The sequence below is a fragment of the Phaethon lepturus genome, unplaced genomic scaffold (assembly GCF_000687285.1).
Source record: "Phaethon lepturus isolate BGI_N335 unplaced genomic scaffold, ASM68728v1 scaffold15079, whole genome shotgun sequence".
Taxonomy (NCBI): domain Eukaryota; kingdom Metazoa; phylum Chordata; class Aves; order Phaethontiformes; family Phaethontidae; genus Phaethon; species Phaethon lepturus.
The window spans coordinates 68,637-82,279 of record NW_010564305.1 but is presented as its reverse complement, the minus strand read 5'-3'; the positions used below and the strand labels follow the sequence as shown (position 1 = coordinate 82,279).

The window sequence follows — 13,643 nt, the reverse complement described above, 5'->3', positions numbered from 1 at the left end:
TTTTAAGATACTTATTTTACTGTCTGCTTTAATCATATCTTTTGAAATAGTCTCAATAGATTTTTCTATTCGTAACATTATGACACTTGATAAGATGATTGATTATGAAGTGTTGAGAGCCCTGCCATGTGATCATTTATTTTTAAATACACATTTGTACTAGCCAATGCTTAAATTTCTTACAGGAATACATAAGAGATGCGAAACGTAAAGCTTGAGTCTGATCGAATCTGATGCCTCTGGAAATAGAGTGCCACAGTACTGTGGTCTTAAAATAACGGAATCTGACTGAAACTGGAACTTTGCAGTGATAAATATTATGTAAAAAATTATGGTCCATCTTTGCTACAAAATAAAAAAGACGTACAGCTGTGGTGCCGACGAACTAAAATGTGTTTGACGATGATATCTTTCTTTCCCTGTGCAGGTGCCTGTGTCAGTGGCCATGATGACTCCCCAGGTGATCACCCCTCAGCAAATGCAGCAGATTCTCCAGCAGCAAGTGTTGTCTCCGCAGCAGCTTCAAGCACTTCTCCAGCAGCAGCAAGCAGTTATGTTGCAGCAGGTAATGTGGGTTACCTGCTTTGGACCGTTAGCACAGGGCATTCGCGCAAGTGTCAGACAGATTTTATGGGTCTTATTTTGTAATACTGCATCACTCATTACACCAAAAAGAATGAAAATAAATGTGAAACTTTGCAGTCTTTAAATTTCTTGTTTTAATTGCAGAAGTGTGAAATTGCGATTTTGAAACATTAAATATTATATTACAAACAGCAGCAGCAGCAGTGGCAGATGCATTACAAATACCGAACAAATTGATATTTAAATTTTCAAGTGCTTAGGCACATTTTAATTGTAGACTTGCCAAAGGAGGTGCAAATAGAGTTGTAGATAATTGCTGCTTTAAAATTCATAACACTGTAGTGCTCCCTTTAGTCACATAAATGGTATGCGGTTATGAAATTTGAACTTAACAACTTGTTTCATCATGGGAAAAAGTTTTTTTTTATTTTGTTTGTTTTTACATCCAAAAAAATCGTCCCAGATAAGGCTAAAAAGAAGAAGGAGATTGCTGTTGCCTTAGGACAAAATCTGGCAGCTAAGTGAAGAATCCATGAAACTTATTCATATAATAAAGAAAGTGTCAGTGATCAGTACCTCGAGTGTAAGGCAGAGTGGATTTTTGGTTGGGTGCTTAATTGTCATACAGAAAATGATGTGTCTGTTTGTCGTAGTCATAGCTCAATCACTGTATGTTTAAACACTTTAATATCCAGGACCATGATCATTACAGGCAATTCACCTTCAGCTGCGAATCCAGCATCCCGCTAAACAGATTGACAGATTAATTACTTTTTCCCCCTAAGAAACAGACAGTTTAGTTTGGCCTTAGTGACTTGTAGGTTTCTTGCAAGTGGATGAGTACAGCTTCTGATTTGTTATATAGGACATGTGAGGAACTTGGGTATAGTTATTTGAGGAGTTAATTTGGCTCTTGCATTCCCTTTAGAATACAGATTTTCTATACCCTTCTGTTTAGGATATTTTGGAATCTGCATTGGAAAATTTCAGAACCGCCTTGGAAAAAAATGTATGTAGATCTGCCTCTTCAAATCACATTTTTGTTATGAGGTGATTCTTAATGGCTACGCTACCATATGCCAATCTAGAAGAGTTTAGGAGATTTATAATACTTGAAACTTTTGCCTTTATTTATTAAAGTCAAAATGGTTTATTCAGCAACAACTACAAGAGTTTTACAAGAAACAGCAAGAGCAGTTACATCTTCAGCTTTTGCAGCAGCAGCAACAGCAGCAGCAACAGCAACAACAGCAGCAGCAACAACAGCAGCAGCAGCAGCAGCAGCAGCAGCAGCAACAGCATCCAGGAAAGCAAGCAAAAGAGGTAGGAGCTAAGAGCCTTGCTGATGCGTACTAGTCTGAGCTGCCAGGAGCTTGGAAAAGACAAGCCTAGTTTAGATTTTTTCCTGTAGCAAGGATGCAGCTATCAAAGATTTGTTCTTATGTTTTTACCGGGCTTAATAGCAGGGCCAGTATAATTCTCCGGCTCCCCTTTCCGAGACACAGGATTTGAGCAGTCTGGTGCTGCCGTCGTCTAGCGTTCGCTAACGAATCCGAGTGTGCAAAGAGCAAGCCGTGTGGTGGACGCTGTACTGGCTATCATGTATTCACGGGCAATCTGCGTTGGGGAGGGAGCCTGCCTTTTCTCAGTGGCACAGCTCAGAGAGCATGCAAATTTAGTCCGTGGCTGAAAAAGAGCGATTGAGCACAGATTTCAAAGTCACAGGCCCCTGATTAATGAACTGCTACTGTAGGTTTGGAGTGGCGAGTAGAAAGTTACAGTTTGATGTGCTCATAAATCAACCTGACAAGCGGGTTTCTCAGGCCTAGCTTGCACTTGTCAGCAAACTGCATCAAATATAAACATAATACAAACAAAACGCGTCGAAGTAGTTAAATTGATCAGCAGGTATCCTAGACATTGTCTTCAAGCTGCCCATTATGCAAACGTTGAGGAAGCAGTTGTGACCTCCTGAGGCTTTGTTTCTGTTTGGATTTGTGAATAGAATTTCAGACAGCCATCAACTACGGAATAGAAATTGCTCCCGTATTTCTCCGGAGGCTCTGGGCAATCCACATGACTTGCTCCATTATGCAGTCTGTTTTCCAGTGAGCGCATCAGAAGTTTCTCTTTTCCCCAAACTAGAAAGGAAAGGTCTTCCACAGCAGCTTGTCTTTCCCTGAAGTGTGACTGCCTTCTCGTACCCTCCTGAGTCTTTGCAGGCTCCGGTTTGTCTTGAAATGCCTGACAAAATTGGAACTTAACACTTTTGCTCCATAATCGGGCACTTCTTTGCCTCAAATGCAATGCTGCTTTTAATATATTCCAACAAGAAAAGGGAGAGAGCTAACAGGCCAGTGAAACGAAGGCTACATCCCAGTTTACTAATAGATCACTGGAGACCATGTTCATGGGCCACTGCGGACCAAACTTAGTCAATTGGAAAAACAAGAGCGCCTTCAAATCGCAGGCTGCTGTGAAGAGTTACACTTTTAGCATAGATAAATTTGTTATCATCTGCCATGAGCTGGACTTTTTTTTTTTTGTTTGAAACAACTGTTATATACTTTCTCTTGACCCTCTTCTTTAGTGTGTCATTAAGTGTATTTGCCATTTTCCCTAACACCTAATAGCTTGAATGAATATAATAGAAAATTTCAAATGCTTTCACTGCCTGAGTATTCTACAAATAGCATTATTATTTAATAACTGAGATTAAAGGGAAAGAAGTTGATTTTACATTTTTGGTTTTCTAGCCTTCACTGCACGCTTTACTCTCTGCTGCATTTGCCTTTCTCCCCCCCCTTCTCTCTGTAACAGCAGCAGCAGCAGCAGCAGTTGGCAGCCCAGCAGCTTGTCTTCCAGCAGCAGCTCAGTGCAACAACCTCAGCCAGCAGCAGCATCTGCGGAACCTTCAGCGTCAGGGACTCATTTCCATCCCACCTGGCCAGTCTGCTCTTCCTGTCCAGTCTCTGCCACAAGGTAGTCGAGTAATATATGATTGGAGTAATTTCTAATTCACAACTTTTTTAACTGTTCCATTTGCATCCGAACTTCAGCATTTTCCCGTTATGATGCTTAAACATACTGCATTATTAGAACTTTATTACTCATATTACCAAATTTTCTTGAGGCTGATAAATTTTACAGCATACTTTTATGGAAGAAAACAGCTTTTGAGTGTTTTTTCTTAGGTATAAGATGTATATTATTAGCCTTATATGCTGAAAACAATTTCTAATAGGAACACAATTCAAGCACCTTTGCTTTTCTCTGAGGAATTACTGAAAACTGGTTTAGTGGAAAAGTTATAATTTCACTTAGTATAAACGAACAGAAAAAAATATATGAGACAGTGATACTAAAGCCATTCCAAAACTAATTTTTTTTTTTTTCCCCCCTTCTAAGAGAAGAAAGTGTTTGGCACTGAAAAGCCCTTTGAATCTTCTATTTATGACATGTGAATTTAGGGACAAACCTTAGTATCCGTTTTCTTTGCTATTCCTTTGTATTAAACATGTTAAATACGACAAGTTTTGAAGGTGGTGATTCCAATAGGAATGACTTATGACCCACAAATAAACATATAGACTTTAAAAAAAAAAATTCCTTTCTCACTTTGATCAAGATTTCTCAATGCTGAAAATGAGTTCAAACTCTACTACTTGACACAAGTACAGTCATGGTTGAAAGAAAATAGGGCACGCACTTTTGAAAAGTAAATTAACTTGGAGATAAATGCTGCTTACATTTTAAGATAAGGCCAAAGACTTCCCATCTTAAGGACTCTGTCTATAACCTACGAGTTATGTGTTTCAGTTTGTGTTACCATAGAGAGGTGAGCTAAATGTCTGTCATAAAAGTTACACAATACTCTGATCTCTGACGCTCCAGTCCTGCAGTAAGCATTGTTTAGACTGTGTTCATGACAGGTAACATTACTTTTAATTGGTCTTTACGCATGTATCTGGTTCCTCCACCAGATAACTATTACAAAATTGAAGCTTCAAAAATTGCATGAGCAAAAGCAGAGTACACAGTATAGAGAAAAAAAAAGGACATGACAAATAATTGTGTAAGTTGTGTGGAAAAACTATGACACGAGCATATCTAAAGTCATAAAAATTACAAAAACAACAGTAAGTTGTAACTATCTGTAAGTAAGCTATCACACTAAATATTATTATTTGAGAATAGCAGAGGGGAGGCAAGCTGGTTCATGAATTTGGACATGTGAGACACTAATGCTGGTTTCCTTCTGTACAACGTCACGTTGGACCAGAATGGAAAAAAGCAATTGAAACACAACCTCCCCCCGAACAGCTTTACCTTCTGCAACCTCCTCTTGTGCCATCTGTTGCAAAAGGAATTCCTCAGGTTTTCTCTCACATTAAGCAATCCCCATAGATTTCCCTCAGCACTCCTACCCAATTGCATTGATATTCATTAGTTTAATGCAACACTCATTCATCCACTTCTAGTAGAAAACCGCAGAAAAAATAATACCTTTTAAAGTAAATTTTTAGGAGAACTAGTAAACAGTTCTTTTTAAGAACTTTCTTTTACTCAAAGAATTAAGCATAACTGAAGTCATGACAAAAAAGACTGATACTAAAGAAATAAACAAATACAAAATTTTACAGTTAAAATATATCTGGATTGTTCTTTTTAAAGTAAATTAATCTCTTGTTTGCTTCTGCCTTGGTATTTTTTAATTATAATGAATTCCAGTCAAGTATTTAATTCCACCATTTTTCTCTCCTGGTTCTAGTATCTACTGTGTATGTAGGGTCTCTTTAGATACACAAGTTAATTTATAGGACCGTGATTTTTCATAGCCCCGATATGGGTGTGCAAACTAAAAAAAACACAGGACAGCTTCCCCTGGAAAACCTCTCTGCATCTCCAGAAAGGCTACTCACTCTGTGCCAGATGAGGTGAAGTTAAGAGTGATGAGGGTAAGAAGGAAAGTCTTTCCAGCAAGATGCTGAAACAAATGGAAAACCAAAAGCACAGTTTTGACTGGCTCAGAGTTCTTTCTGCGGGCTTCTCTTACAGCACATCGTGTTTTTCATAGGAAGGTACAGCACCCGCTCCAGTTCATAACAATGTAATGAGATTAATAGGCTGAGAGACTTACTCATAAATCTTAAATTTACACATCCAAATATATCCAATATTTACAGATCCAGGTAGTACTTACTAGATTTAACATAGATGTCCCTGCATTGGGGTTTGCATAAAAGTAAGAAGTTTTTCTCATAAAATCTGGTAAACTTTGTGATAGATGTGGCAATATTAAATTAAACCTTCAGAATTTATTTAAGGTAATACACAATGGATGTAGTCAAGGGAAGTTTTTCTCCTTCCACTGTTCTGCAAGATGTATAATATGGTTATACAGGAGGATTTACACACATGTAACACAAATGTTTTTATATGCATCCATTTAGAATGCTTAGTTACATGGATGGTTAGGACAATGAGAGAAACACAGGGGGATTCATATTTATAAGTTACTGGTGATAAAGAGTCCTGTAAATGACAAATTATCAGTGACAGAGAGAGCATGGGTTTTGCATTTGTAAGTATGAAAAGTCGTAACTTCCACATACAGCTGTGAGTTTTGCATGTGTAAACACTGTTTGCTCCAAGTATAGTTTCTGGCTTTAAAGGACAGGAATGTTTACCATGTTTTCTTGATGGTGTTTAAACCTGGGCTGAGGTTTAGCACATTAAGATAAAAGGGGTGTTTTAACATTCATTTTGTGAGAAGATCTTCACTATACCATATCCAAAGCCATTGGCTTGCTGTGAGTTACTTCCATTTAATGCTGCATTGATGCTAGCTAAATGCAAAGGACTGTAAATGACAAAAAAAAAACCAAACAAACAAACAAAAAAAAACCCCAAAAAAACCCCACAAACCCCAAACCCAAAACCCTAAGTTTTGATCAGGCCATGTAGGAAAATGAAAACAGATGCATGGGTGGGTTTTATAAGTGGTAGTTTAATTAGGTATTTATTCAAACATAAAAATAGAGTAGATAACGGTGAAAAGAGTTACAAAATGAACCTCAAAATCCTGGAATTCTTGGTGTTCTAGACTGCATAGCAGATCAGTATTCTCCCTTTTGATTATAGTACCTAATTTTTATCCCACTCTGGATCCCCTTCCTGATCCTTTCTCCTTTAATGTAGTGTAGAGAGGGTATTCTGAGGGTTATCACAACCTATGAAACTTTAAAACTTACTCTATTTTTACATCCAGACTAAAATATCTGTCAGCCATTTTACAGGTCTCCTGTAAAATGGGAGTTGGACTTTTTTAGACACAGAAACTACAAAATTGCCATAATTTACAATTAATTACAAATCTGCTTATTAACTTTATACTTTTTAAGTGCCTGCCCTTAATCCTTTTATCCTAAAAGGCAGCCTTTCAGAGTGCTCTGAAGAGGTGATAAAATTAACCAGCCTGAGCCCAGAGAGAAATTTCTTTCTGATTTTGAAAAAATCTAGGTGAGCTAGGCAGCTTGGAGACACAGCTCCCATAGCTTCACGCAGAGGAAGGGGCTGCCCAGCAGTTGCCGCGAGGGGCAGGAGACGCCTGCCCATGGGAAGGGCCGTTGCTCCAGCCGCTCCCAGCCCTCCTTCGTTCACCCACCTTCTGGGCAGCTTTTACTCAGCTTTCCCAGGGCACAAAGTTTGATGATGTCTGATGAAAATTTTCTCGCTGCAAGACACAGTGATATGTTTGCCCTCTGATTGTTCAAACAGATGGGTTTATTCCTGAATTTTACTTTTTTCAGCATAAAGTTAGTTTATTTTGTTCAACAGCAGGAGGAAGGGAAGACTTCGAAGTAAATAATGTACTGTGTATATGATGCCACCTAAGTGAATATATTACTTTTCGTTTTGATTTGTGATTACATTTGCAGGTAACTTTCATTTACCACACTAAAATGGGTTATTTGCAGTGTTGCTGGAACATACTTCATGAACACAGCAGTAATTACTTACCTTCATTAAACAATTACAACTAGTATTACCATCACTCCTGCTACTCATATCTCTAATGCAGTAAATCTGAGCCTGGCTTCTTTGCTTGCTTCCTTAAAACCTAGCTTTTCACTGTAAAAATATGATACAAACTCCAGTTTTAAGGCTTACATTCCAATCAACTCTTTTTCACTTCGTCATTAGCTGAGTTTGCCAATGGGTGTTAGTATCTAAGGTAGAGAAGCAGGACACAAAATAGTAGTCTAAAAATGAGCTCATTCCATAAGTGTAAAAAAATTGAATACCTTCCAACCAATTTGTTTCCATACTACCTCCAGAAATTATTATTTATGTAAATCACTACTAGTCTATTTTTCAATAGCTTTCTATACTTCGTGGTGAGACAGCTATTGAAACGTTTTAAGGAACTTACTGTGCTTTTTCATAATTTTTTGTTGAATCCATTTTAGTAGCCTGAGTTTCTACTGAGTTTTACTTCAAAGTAAAACATTATCTAATAAACAGGTTTGCCAAACAGTGAAAAACAATCTTTCCATCTTTTTAATGTATCTTGTTTACCAAACAAAACTATCCCCAATGAAAAGTTTGAATGAATAGATACATTTTAATACTTTTCTGAAGGACAGTAATTTGAGCTCTTTCATAAAATAGAAAGAGCAAAAGTTTGATTCGGACAACATCAGCATTTTGAATGTTTTTCATTCCAGCAGATCTAGATACTGTGAGCATGTCTTACTCAATTTCACTTGTTGAAATGAAATACAGAAGATAGAATTAGATTTTAAGATACCTCTGGCCCAAACCATGTCAGGCTGAAAAACCTGGCAGTGAAACCAGGTCTTTCACAAGGAGCTCTCTGGGCTTCTCATTCTTTTCTACATTTAATTTAATGTTCTTTGAAAGTGAGGTGTCAAACTTAAAGAGACCAAAGGTGTATATATTTATGATGAACTCTTCATCTTTCAAAATCTGAATTCCCTACCTTGGCTGCGTATTCGGTGGCAAGATAAGAGAATGCTCACAGCTCCAGGCAGAAGCATATTGTAATGGAAGTTTCCATGACTTCGTGCAAAGTGCTCGAGCCAGACAACCCTAACACAGATGTATGAATACGTTCTATGAGACATCGCTATCTGTGGCTGAGGATGAATCCTGGAAACTACAAGTTTCCAGGCTACAAGTGGAGTAGAGAGCAAATCTCAGCTCTATCTGCAAAGATCTGGTGGCTAGACTCCAGAATAGTACTCTGCATATAGCAGAGAAGTTTGAGAAGCTCTTCAAATTTTGTACGGCTGCCCATCACCCCAGGAGACTGGTGAGACAGAGTCTCCTTTCTCCTAGCCAAACCCTCCTATTTGTTTTCCACAGTAGGGCTGGACAAAAAAATAGTGGAGGAATTTGATGGTCTACACTACATGTAATTTCATCTGTGTAGAGGGAGTTGTAAATGGGCCGGTTTTGTTGGCTTTCTAGTTGTCTGATGCCACTGAATGGTACCAAAAAGCTTAAGCTTAAGTGGTTTTGTTCTTCCAAATAGTCACTTTGATTTTGCCTCTTAAGACACGGAAGAATTTTTGTAGATACTAAACAGGACTAATGAATATGTGGGTGTCATTAATTAAAATCAGATGAATTCTGCTCAAATGTTAAACCTGTTATGATCTCATTGATTTAATTTTTGTCTTCTGATTTTTCTCCCTCCAGTCTTCTTCCCCCACTCCCAGCTCTTTTTAAGTGTTTAAAGAGAGTATCGATGTTTGTATCCTTAGTGTAATATGTTTTTCTATTTTCCTTTATGTTTGATTAAGAGGAATTATAAAAGCTAAGTTAACTGTGGATGCATTGAGTTAAGTTTACATGTCAAGAAACTGATTATGCAGACAACAAAATTCTTTTCTGGAAGTATATTTAGGTTTGGATGGTTTTTTTCTTTTCAAGAAGTAGTTGCAAATTCTTTGTAGCTTTCACTCTTTGGTCCTTGAGCAATTTTTTCAGGAGGAGTATAATATTATTAAAATCAGTGATTTCTAATTGACTGTTTATAACACAAGAGAAGACAGTCAGGTTACCTGGATTCTGACAGAATAAAAATGAATTTATGTTTTACTGCACATTGATTGTGCTGGAAAAACAGCATCAGCTTTATTGTTGGCATTAATCCATTAATAACACTGAGCTCATTATATGAAACTCTTTATTTTGTTATATTAGTGGGGCTTTCTTTCATTTTATAGCTGGCTTAAGTCCTGCTGAGATTCAGCAGTTATGGAAAGAAGTGACTGGAGTTCACAGTATGGAAGACAATGGCATTAAACATGGAGGGCTAGACCTCACTACTAACAATTCCTCCTCTACTACCTCCTCCACCACTTCCAAAGCATCACCACCAATAACTCATCATTCCATAGTGAATGGACAGTCTTCAGTTCTAAATGCAAGGCGAGACAGGTAATTCTGACAAGATTTCAACTGTGCTTTTCCTTTGACGTAAAGCTGTTGTTTAGAATCATAAGTCACGTTATTGCCAATCACAAAATAACACTTAATACAGGTTACTTAAGAGATCGTGGAGACCTGATTTTTCAGAATTGTTTCTCAATAGGGCATCATTTTTCAATAATGATGTCTAATTTGCATTTGCAACAATGATTACCTGACTGTGGTTTTATAACACAGGAACTTACGGTAGTTTTGGTAAAAATTAGAAAACCCTAATTTTCAGCCCACCAGAGTGGGCTGGCTTAGAGATGTAAATGGAGATTTGTGGGCACTTCTGTAGGCACATAGTTTCATTCACATTTGAGTTAACACATACGGCAGTCAGGCCCTTACTGCTGAATCACACTGGTGGTTTCATAGAATATGTACATATATCTAGTTGTCAAGGCTGTAATTCAGTGCAAGGATTCCATGTAAAAATTAGTGCAATAAAGCAGTTCTTACATTGTTTGTCTCTTGTGAAGAAAACCACTGAATCTTCCTTCTTATATGCACAACAGTAACTCAGTTGACACATTGCATACAAATTTTCAGTGGCATTAGTGTAATACAGTGGAATTCAACCATACGGATAAAGTTAAAATAATTTTTCAGACACATTGACAGATATTCTTCACTGTTCCTTATTTTCACGTAATGGATTCAATGCATACAAGGTAGCAGTTATTAGGAAATATATTCATATAGTCAGATGTACATGATCTCAATATAAGATGAAATTTAATTTGTACCTACATAACCTAAATTGTTAATAATTGTATTTTCAAATAAACATTCTATTTAATTATTTTAATACTTATAAGAGGAGACTATACATTAAGCATCTCTGGTCCTCATGTGACCGTGAGAGCATTTTTTGTATTATTTAAAAACTGGTACTTCTCTGAATACCTTTATAGTAGTACTTTTAGTTAGCACTAGTTTTGTGATTATATCTGAGAGAGTGGTTCTTTCCTTCAAGATGTGTAGCTGATGCCTACCTTAATGGGGCAGTTCCCTCCGTTTCTTTGATAACGGCACGTGGATGATGCTATTGCAGAGGTTCCAAAAAATGACATGGAATAGAGCTGGGTTTTTTATGAAGCCAAGTAGCTAATGGAAGCAATGCTTGTGAACAAAAATATTTGTTAATGGAAGCAACTTTATTTTTATACACATTTAAGCAGAAAACCCAAACGTTTTGTAGTAACATTCACAATATTAATAAATTCTGACTGTCTGTCTTCAATATTTCTTCTCAGAATTGATCACTTCTGAGTATATTTTTTATTTATAGGTAAATGTTACACCAAGGTCATATGGCAGAATTAGCATATGGTATTATACAGTCATCTTATTTTTTCATCCTTTATTAACAGTCATCTTTGGCTCTATTTCTTCTCTAATTGGAACATCATCTAGCCTTGGCAGTTGAACTATTCAATAGAACGATTAAATTTTTCTGACTGCTCTGAGCTAAATTGACCTGTTTTGACCTGTTTGTCACTGATCGTAACCTGACAGGCGCTAGCAGCCTCCAACGATTATGGCTTTTGAGATGAATCTGATGCCTTATTCTTTTGCTACAGCTCGTCACATGAGGAGACTGGGGCCTCCCATACTCTCTATGGTCATGGAGTTTGCAAATGGCCTGGCTGTGAAAGCGTTTGTGAAGATTTTGGACAATTTTTAAAGTAGGTGGATTTTTATTCATTGGTACAGGGTTGTTTAAGGCAAGGGAAGGAGAAAGAGGGCAAACAAAGTTTTTCTGTAAATCATGTCAGAGATTTTTTTGTGTATTCCAAGTAACTGGATAATCGAGGCTATCTGCAGAGGGTCAAACTGTTATCCTTTCTTTCATGTCGAACACTTTTGCAGGCCTTTCAGTAGCACAGTGTTTAATCCTCTTATTATCCTTTACTGAAATGGAGCCTCAGAAAATTTGAAGAGATGCTTTAGATTCTGTATTGGATAGTAGGGGTATGAAAAAGCACGTTCTAATTTCTAACAGTTTGTGTATAGTGGGAATTAATGTGTATAGTATAAATAAAAAAGCACAAAGGACAAAGTGTGACCATTTAACTCTCACTTGCTAATTTATTTTTGCTTTTACTCTTGTACGTGCACAAGATATACACAAAAAAAGCACTGTGAACAGCTGGGTTTGCACCTTTCAGGACTGAACAGTGATGTCAAAAGTTTTCACTTCTAGTATTTGGTTTTGCCAGCTATTGTCTAAATCAGGGCATTTAGAAAATAAGTGACACAGCTTTTGCTTTTCATCTGCAGCTTCAAACTGCAATGGGTTTCTGCATTTATTTCCCTTTTTTTTTTCCCCCTGAAGTAGTTACTAATATTTCTGTGTTCATTTGAATTTTCAACAAGAGCACTGATTTTCTACCTATGTACATTATGGACTGGTCTTTGTCAGAAGAGCCATACTCATTTTGGCATGCAATAGATCTTAATGGAAAGCTACAGATAGGCTTATATAGATGAGTAACTTCAGGGGCTGAGACTCTTATGTTGTCATGGTGCAGCTAACAGGGTGAATGAACTGTTTCATGCTTCATCAACAATTAAGTTAATTAGCTCATTTGAAATTGCACTGCTTTGTTGCCAGGATGTTGGCAGAAACATCAAAAAGATGTGTTTACAAATGGTAGACTACAGGGTATATAAGAGAAGCACCTTAACAGCAGACCATAAGTACTCAGTATCGCACTAACTTTTATATTAGAATTATAGCAATACTTTTCATAAAGTATTTGCAATACTTTCTCCATCTTTCCTGCTGTCTTTCAGTTTTAAATGAAGTAACTATAGTGATTTGAAAATCTTAGGTATAGGTATCACCCATGAGAAATTTTTGTTTATAAGTGCATTAAGTGGAATGTCCAAATAAGGGCTTCTTATTGGAGAAAACTATATAGGATTTAGAAGAACCTGATTTACATAAGTTTGTATTAAAAGGAAAATGAAATCTCGCAAATTCAACGTAGTGTTCAAAGTATTATTAATACTAAGAATATAAATTCATTTAACCCAGGCATTCTCCCTTTCAAGAAAAAACACATTTTCTAAATACGTCCATCCTTCTAGGCTATAGTGATGCTAATTCTGCGGGCAGACTTTGCACATCCATTATGTCAGGTCTCTTGTTATAATCCACGATCACTAAAACCATTTTGATTAAGGCGGTGTAGTGCTAGGTTTACAGATGCTCTTCCTTTCGTGAACCAAATAACCCTGGAAAATGCGAAAGCGACATATAACATCTTGATAATTCTGGTGACGAGTCGGTCAGGGTTTACAGCAGTGTCATGGCTTTTGTCCTATGCATCAGCAAAAAATGTTCGAGAATATTTGATTATTTCTTCTTTTCATTCAATTCTGTCTTCTATGCCCTTAAAACAAATAAGAAGTCATGGTGCTGAATAGGCAAGGTTGTTTATGAAATAGAAATATTCCTTCATTTTACACAAGCGTTAAGATGGAAATCAATACATAACCTTGCGTTAGATTCTTTAGTACCTTTTCATGTTCACACTAATGCA

At 37.0% G+C, this 13,643-nt stretch overlaps 1 protein-coding gene across 2 annotated transcripts in view; it reads left to right on the top strand.

The window, feature by feature from the left end:
• The first annotated feature begins 424 nt into the window (after positions 1–424).
• Positions 425–13,643, top strand: part of FOXP2 (forkhead box P2) — a 61,826-nt gene continuing 48,607 nt past the window's right edge. For both annotated transcript variants that reach the window (XM_010294844.1, XM_010294842.1), the window contains exons 1-6: positions 425–565; positions 1,744–1,883; positions 3,476–3,570; positions 4,392–4,395; positions 9,853–10,056; positions 11,676–11,780. In XM_010294844.1, coding sequence (XP_010293146.1) covers positions 446–565; positions 1,744–1,883; positions 3,476–3,570; positions 4,392–4,395; positions 9,853–10,056; positions 11,676–11,780 — 668 coding nt within the window. In that variant the 5' untranslated portion in view covers positions 425–445. The remainder of the gene's footprint in view (positions 566–1,743; positions 1,884–3,475; positions 3,571–4,391; positions 4,396–9,852; positions 10,057–11,675; positions 11,781–13,643) is intronic.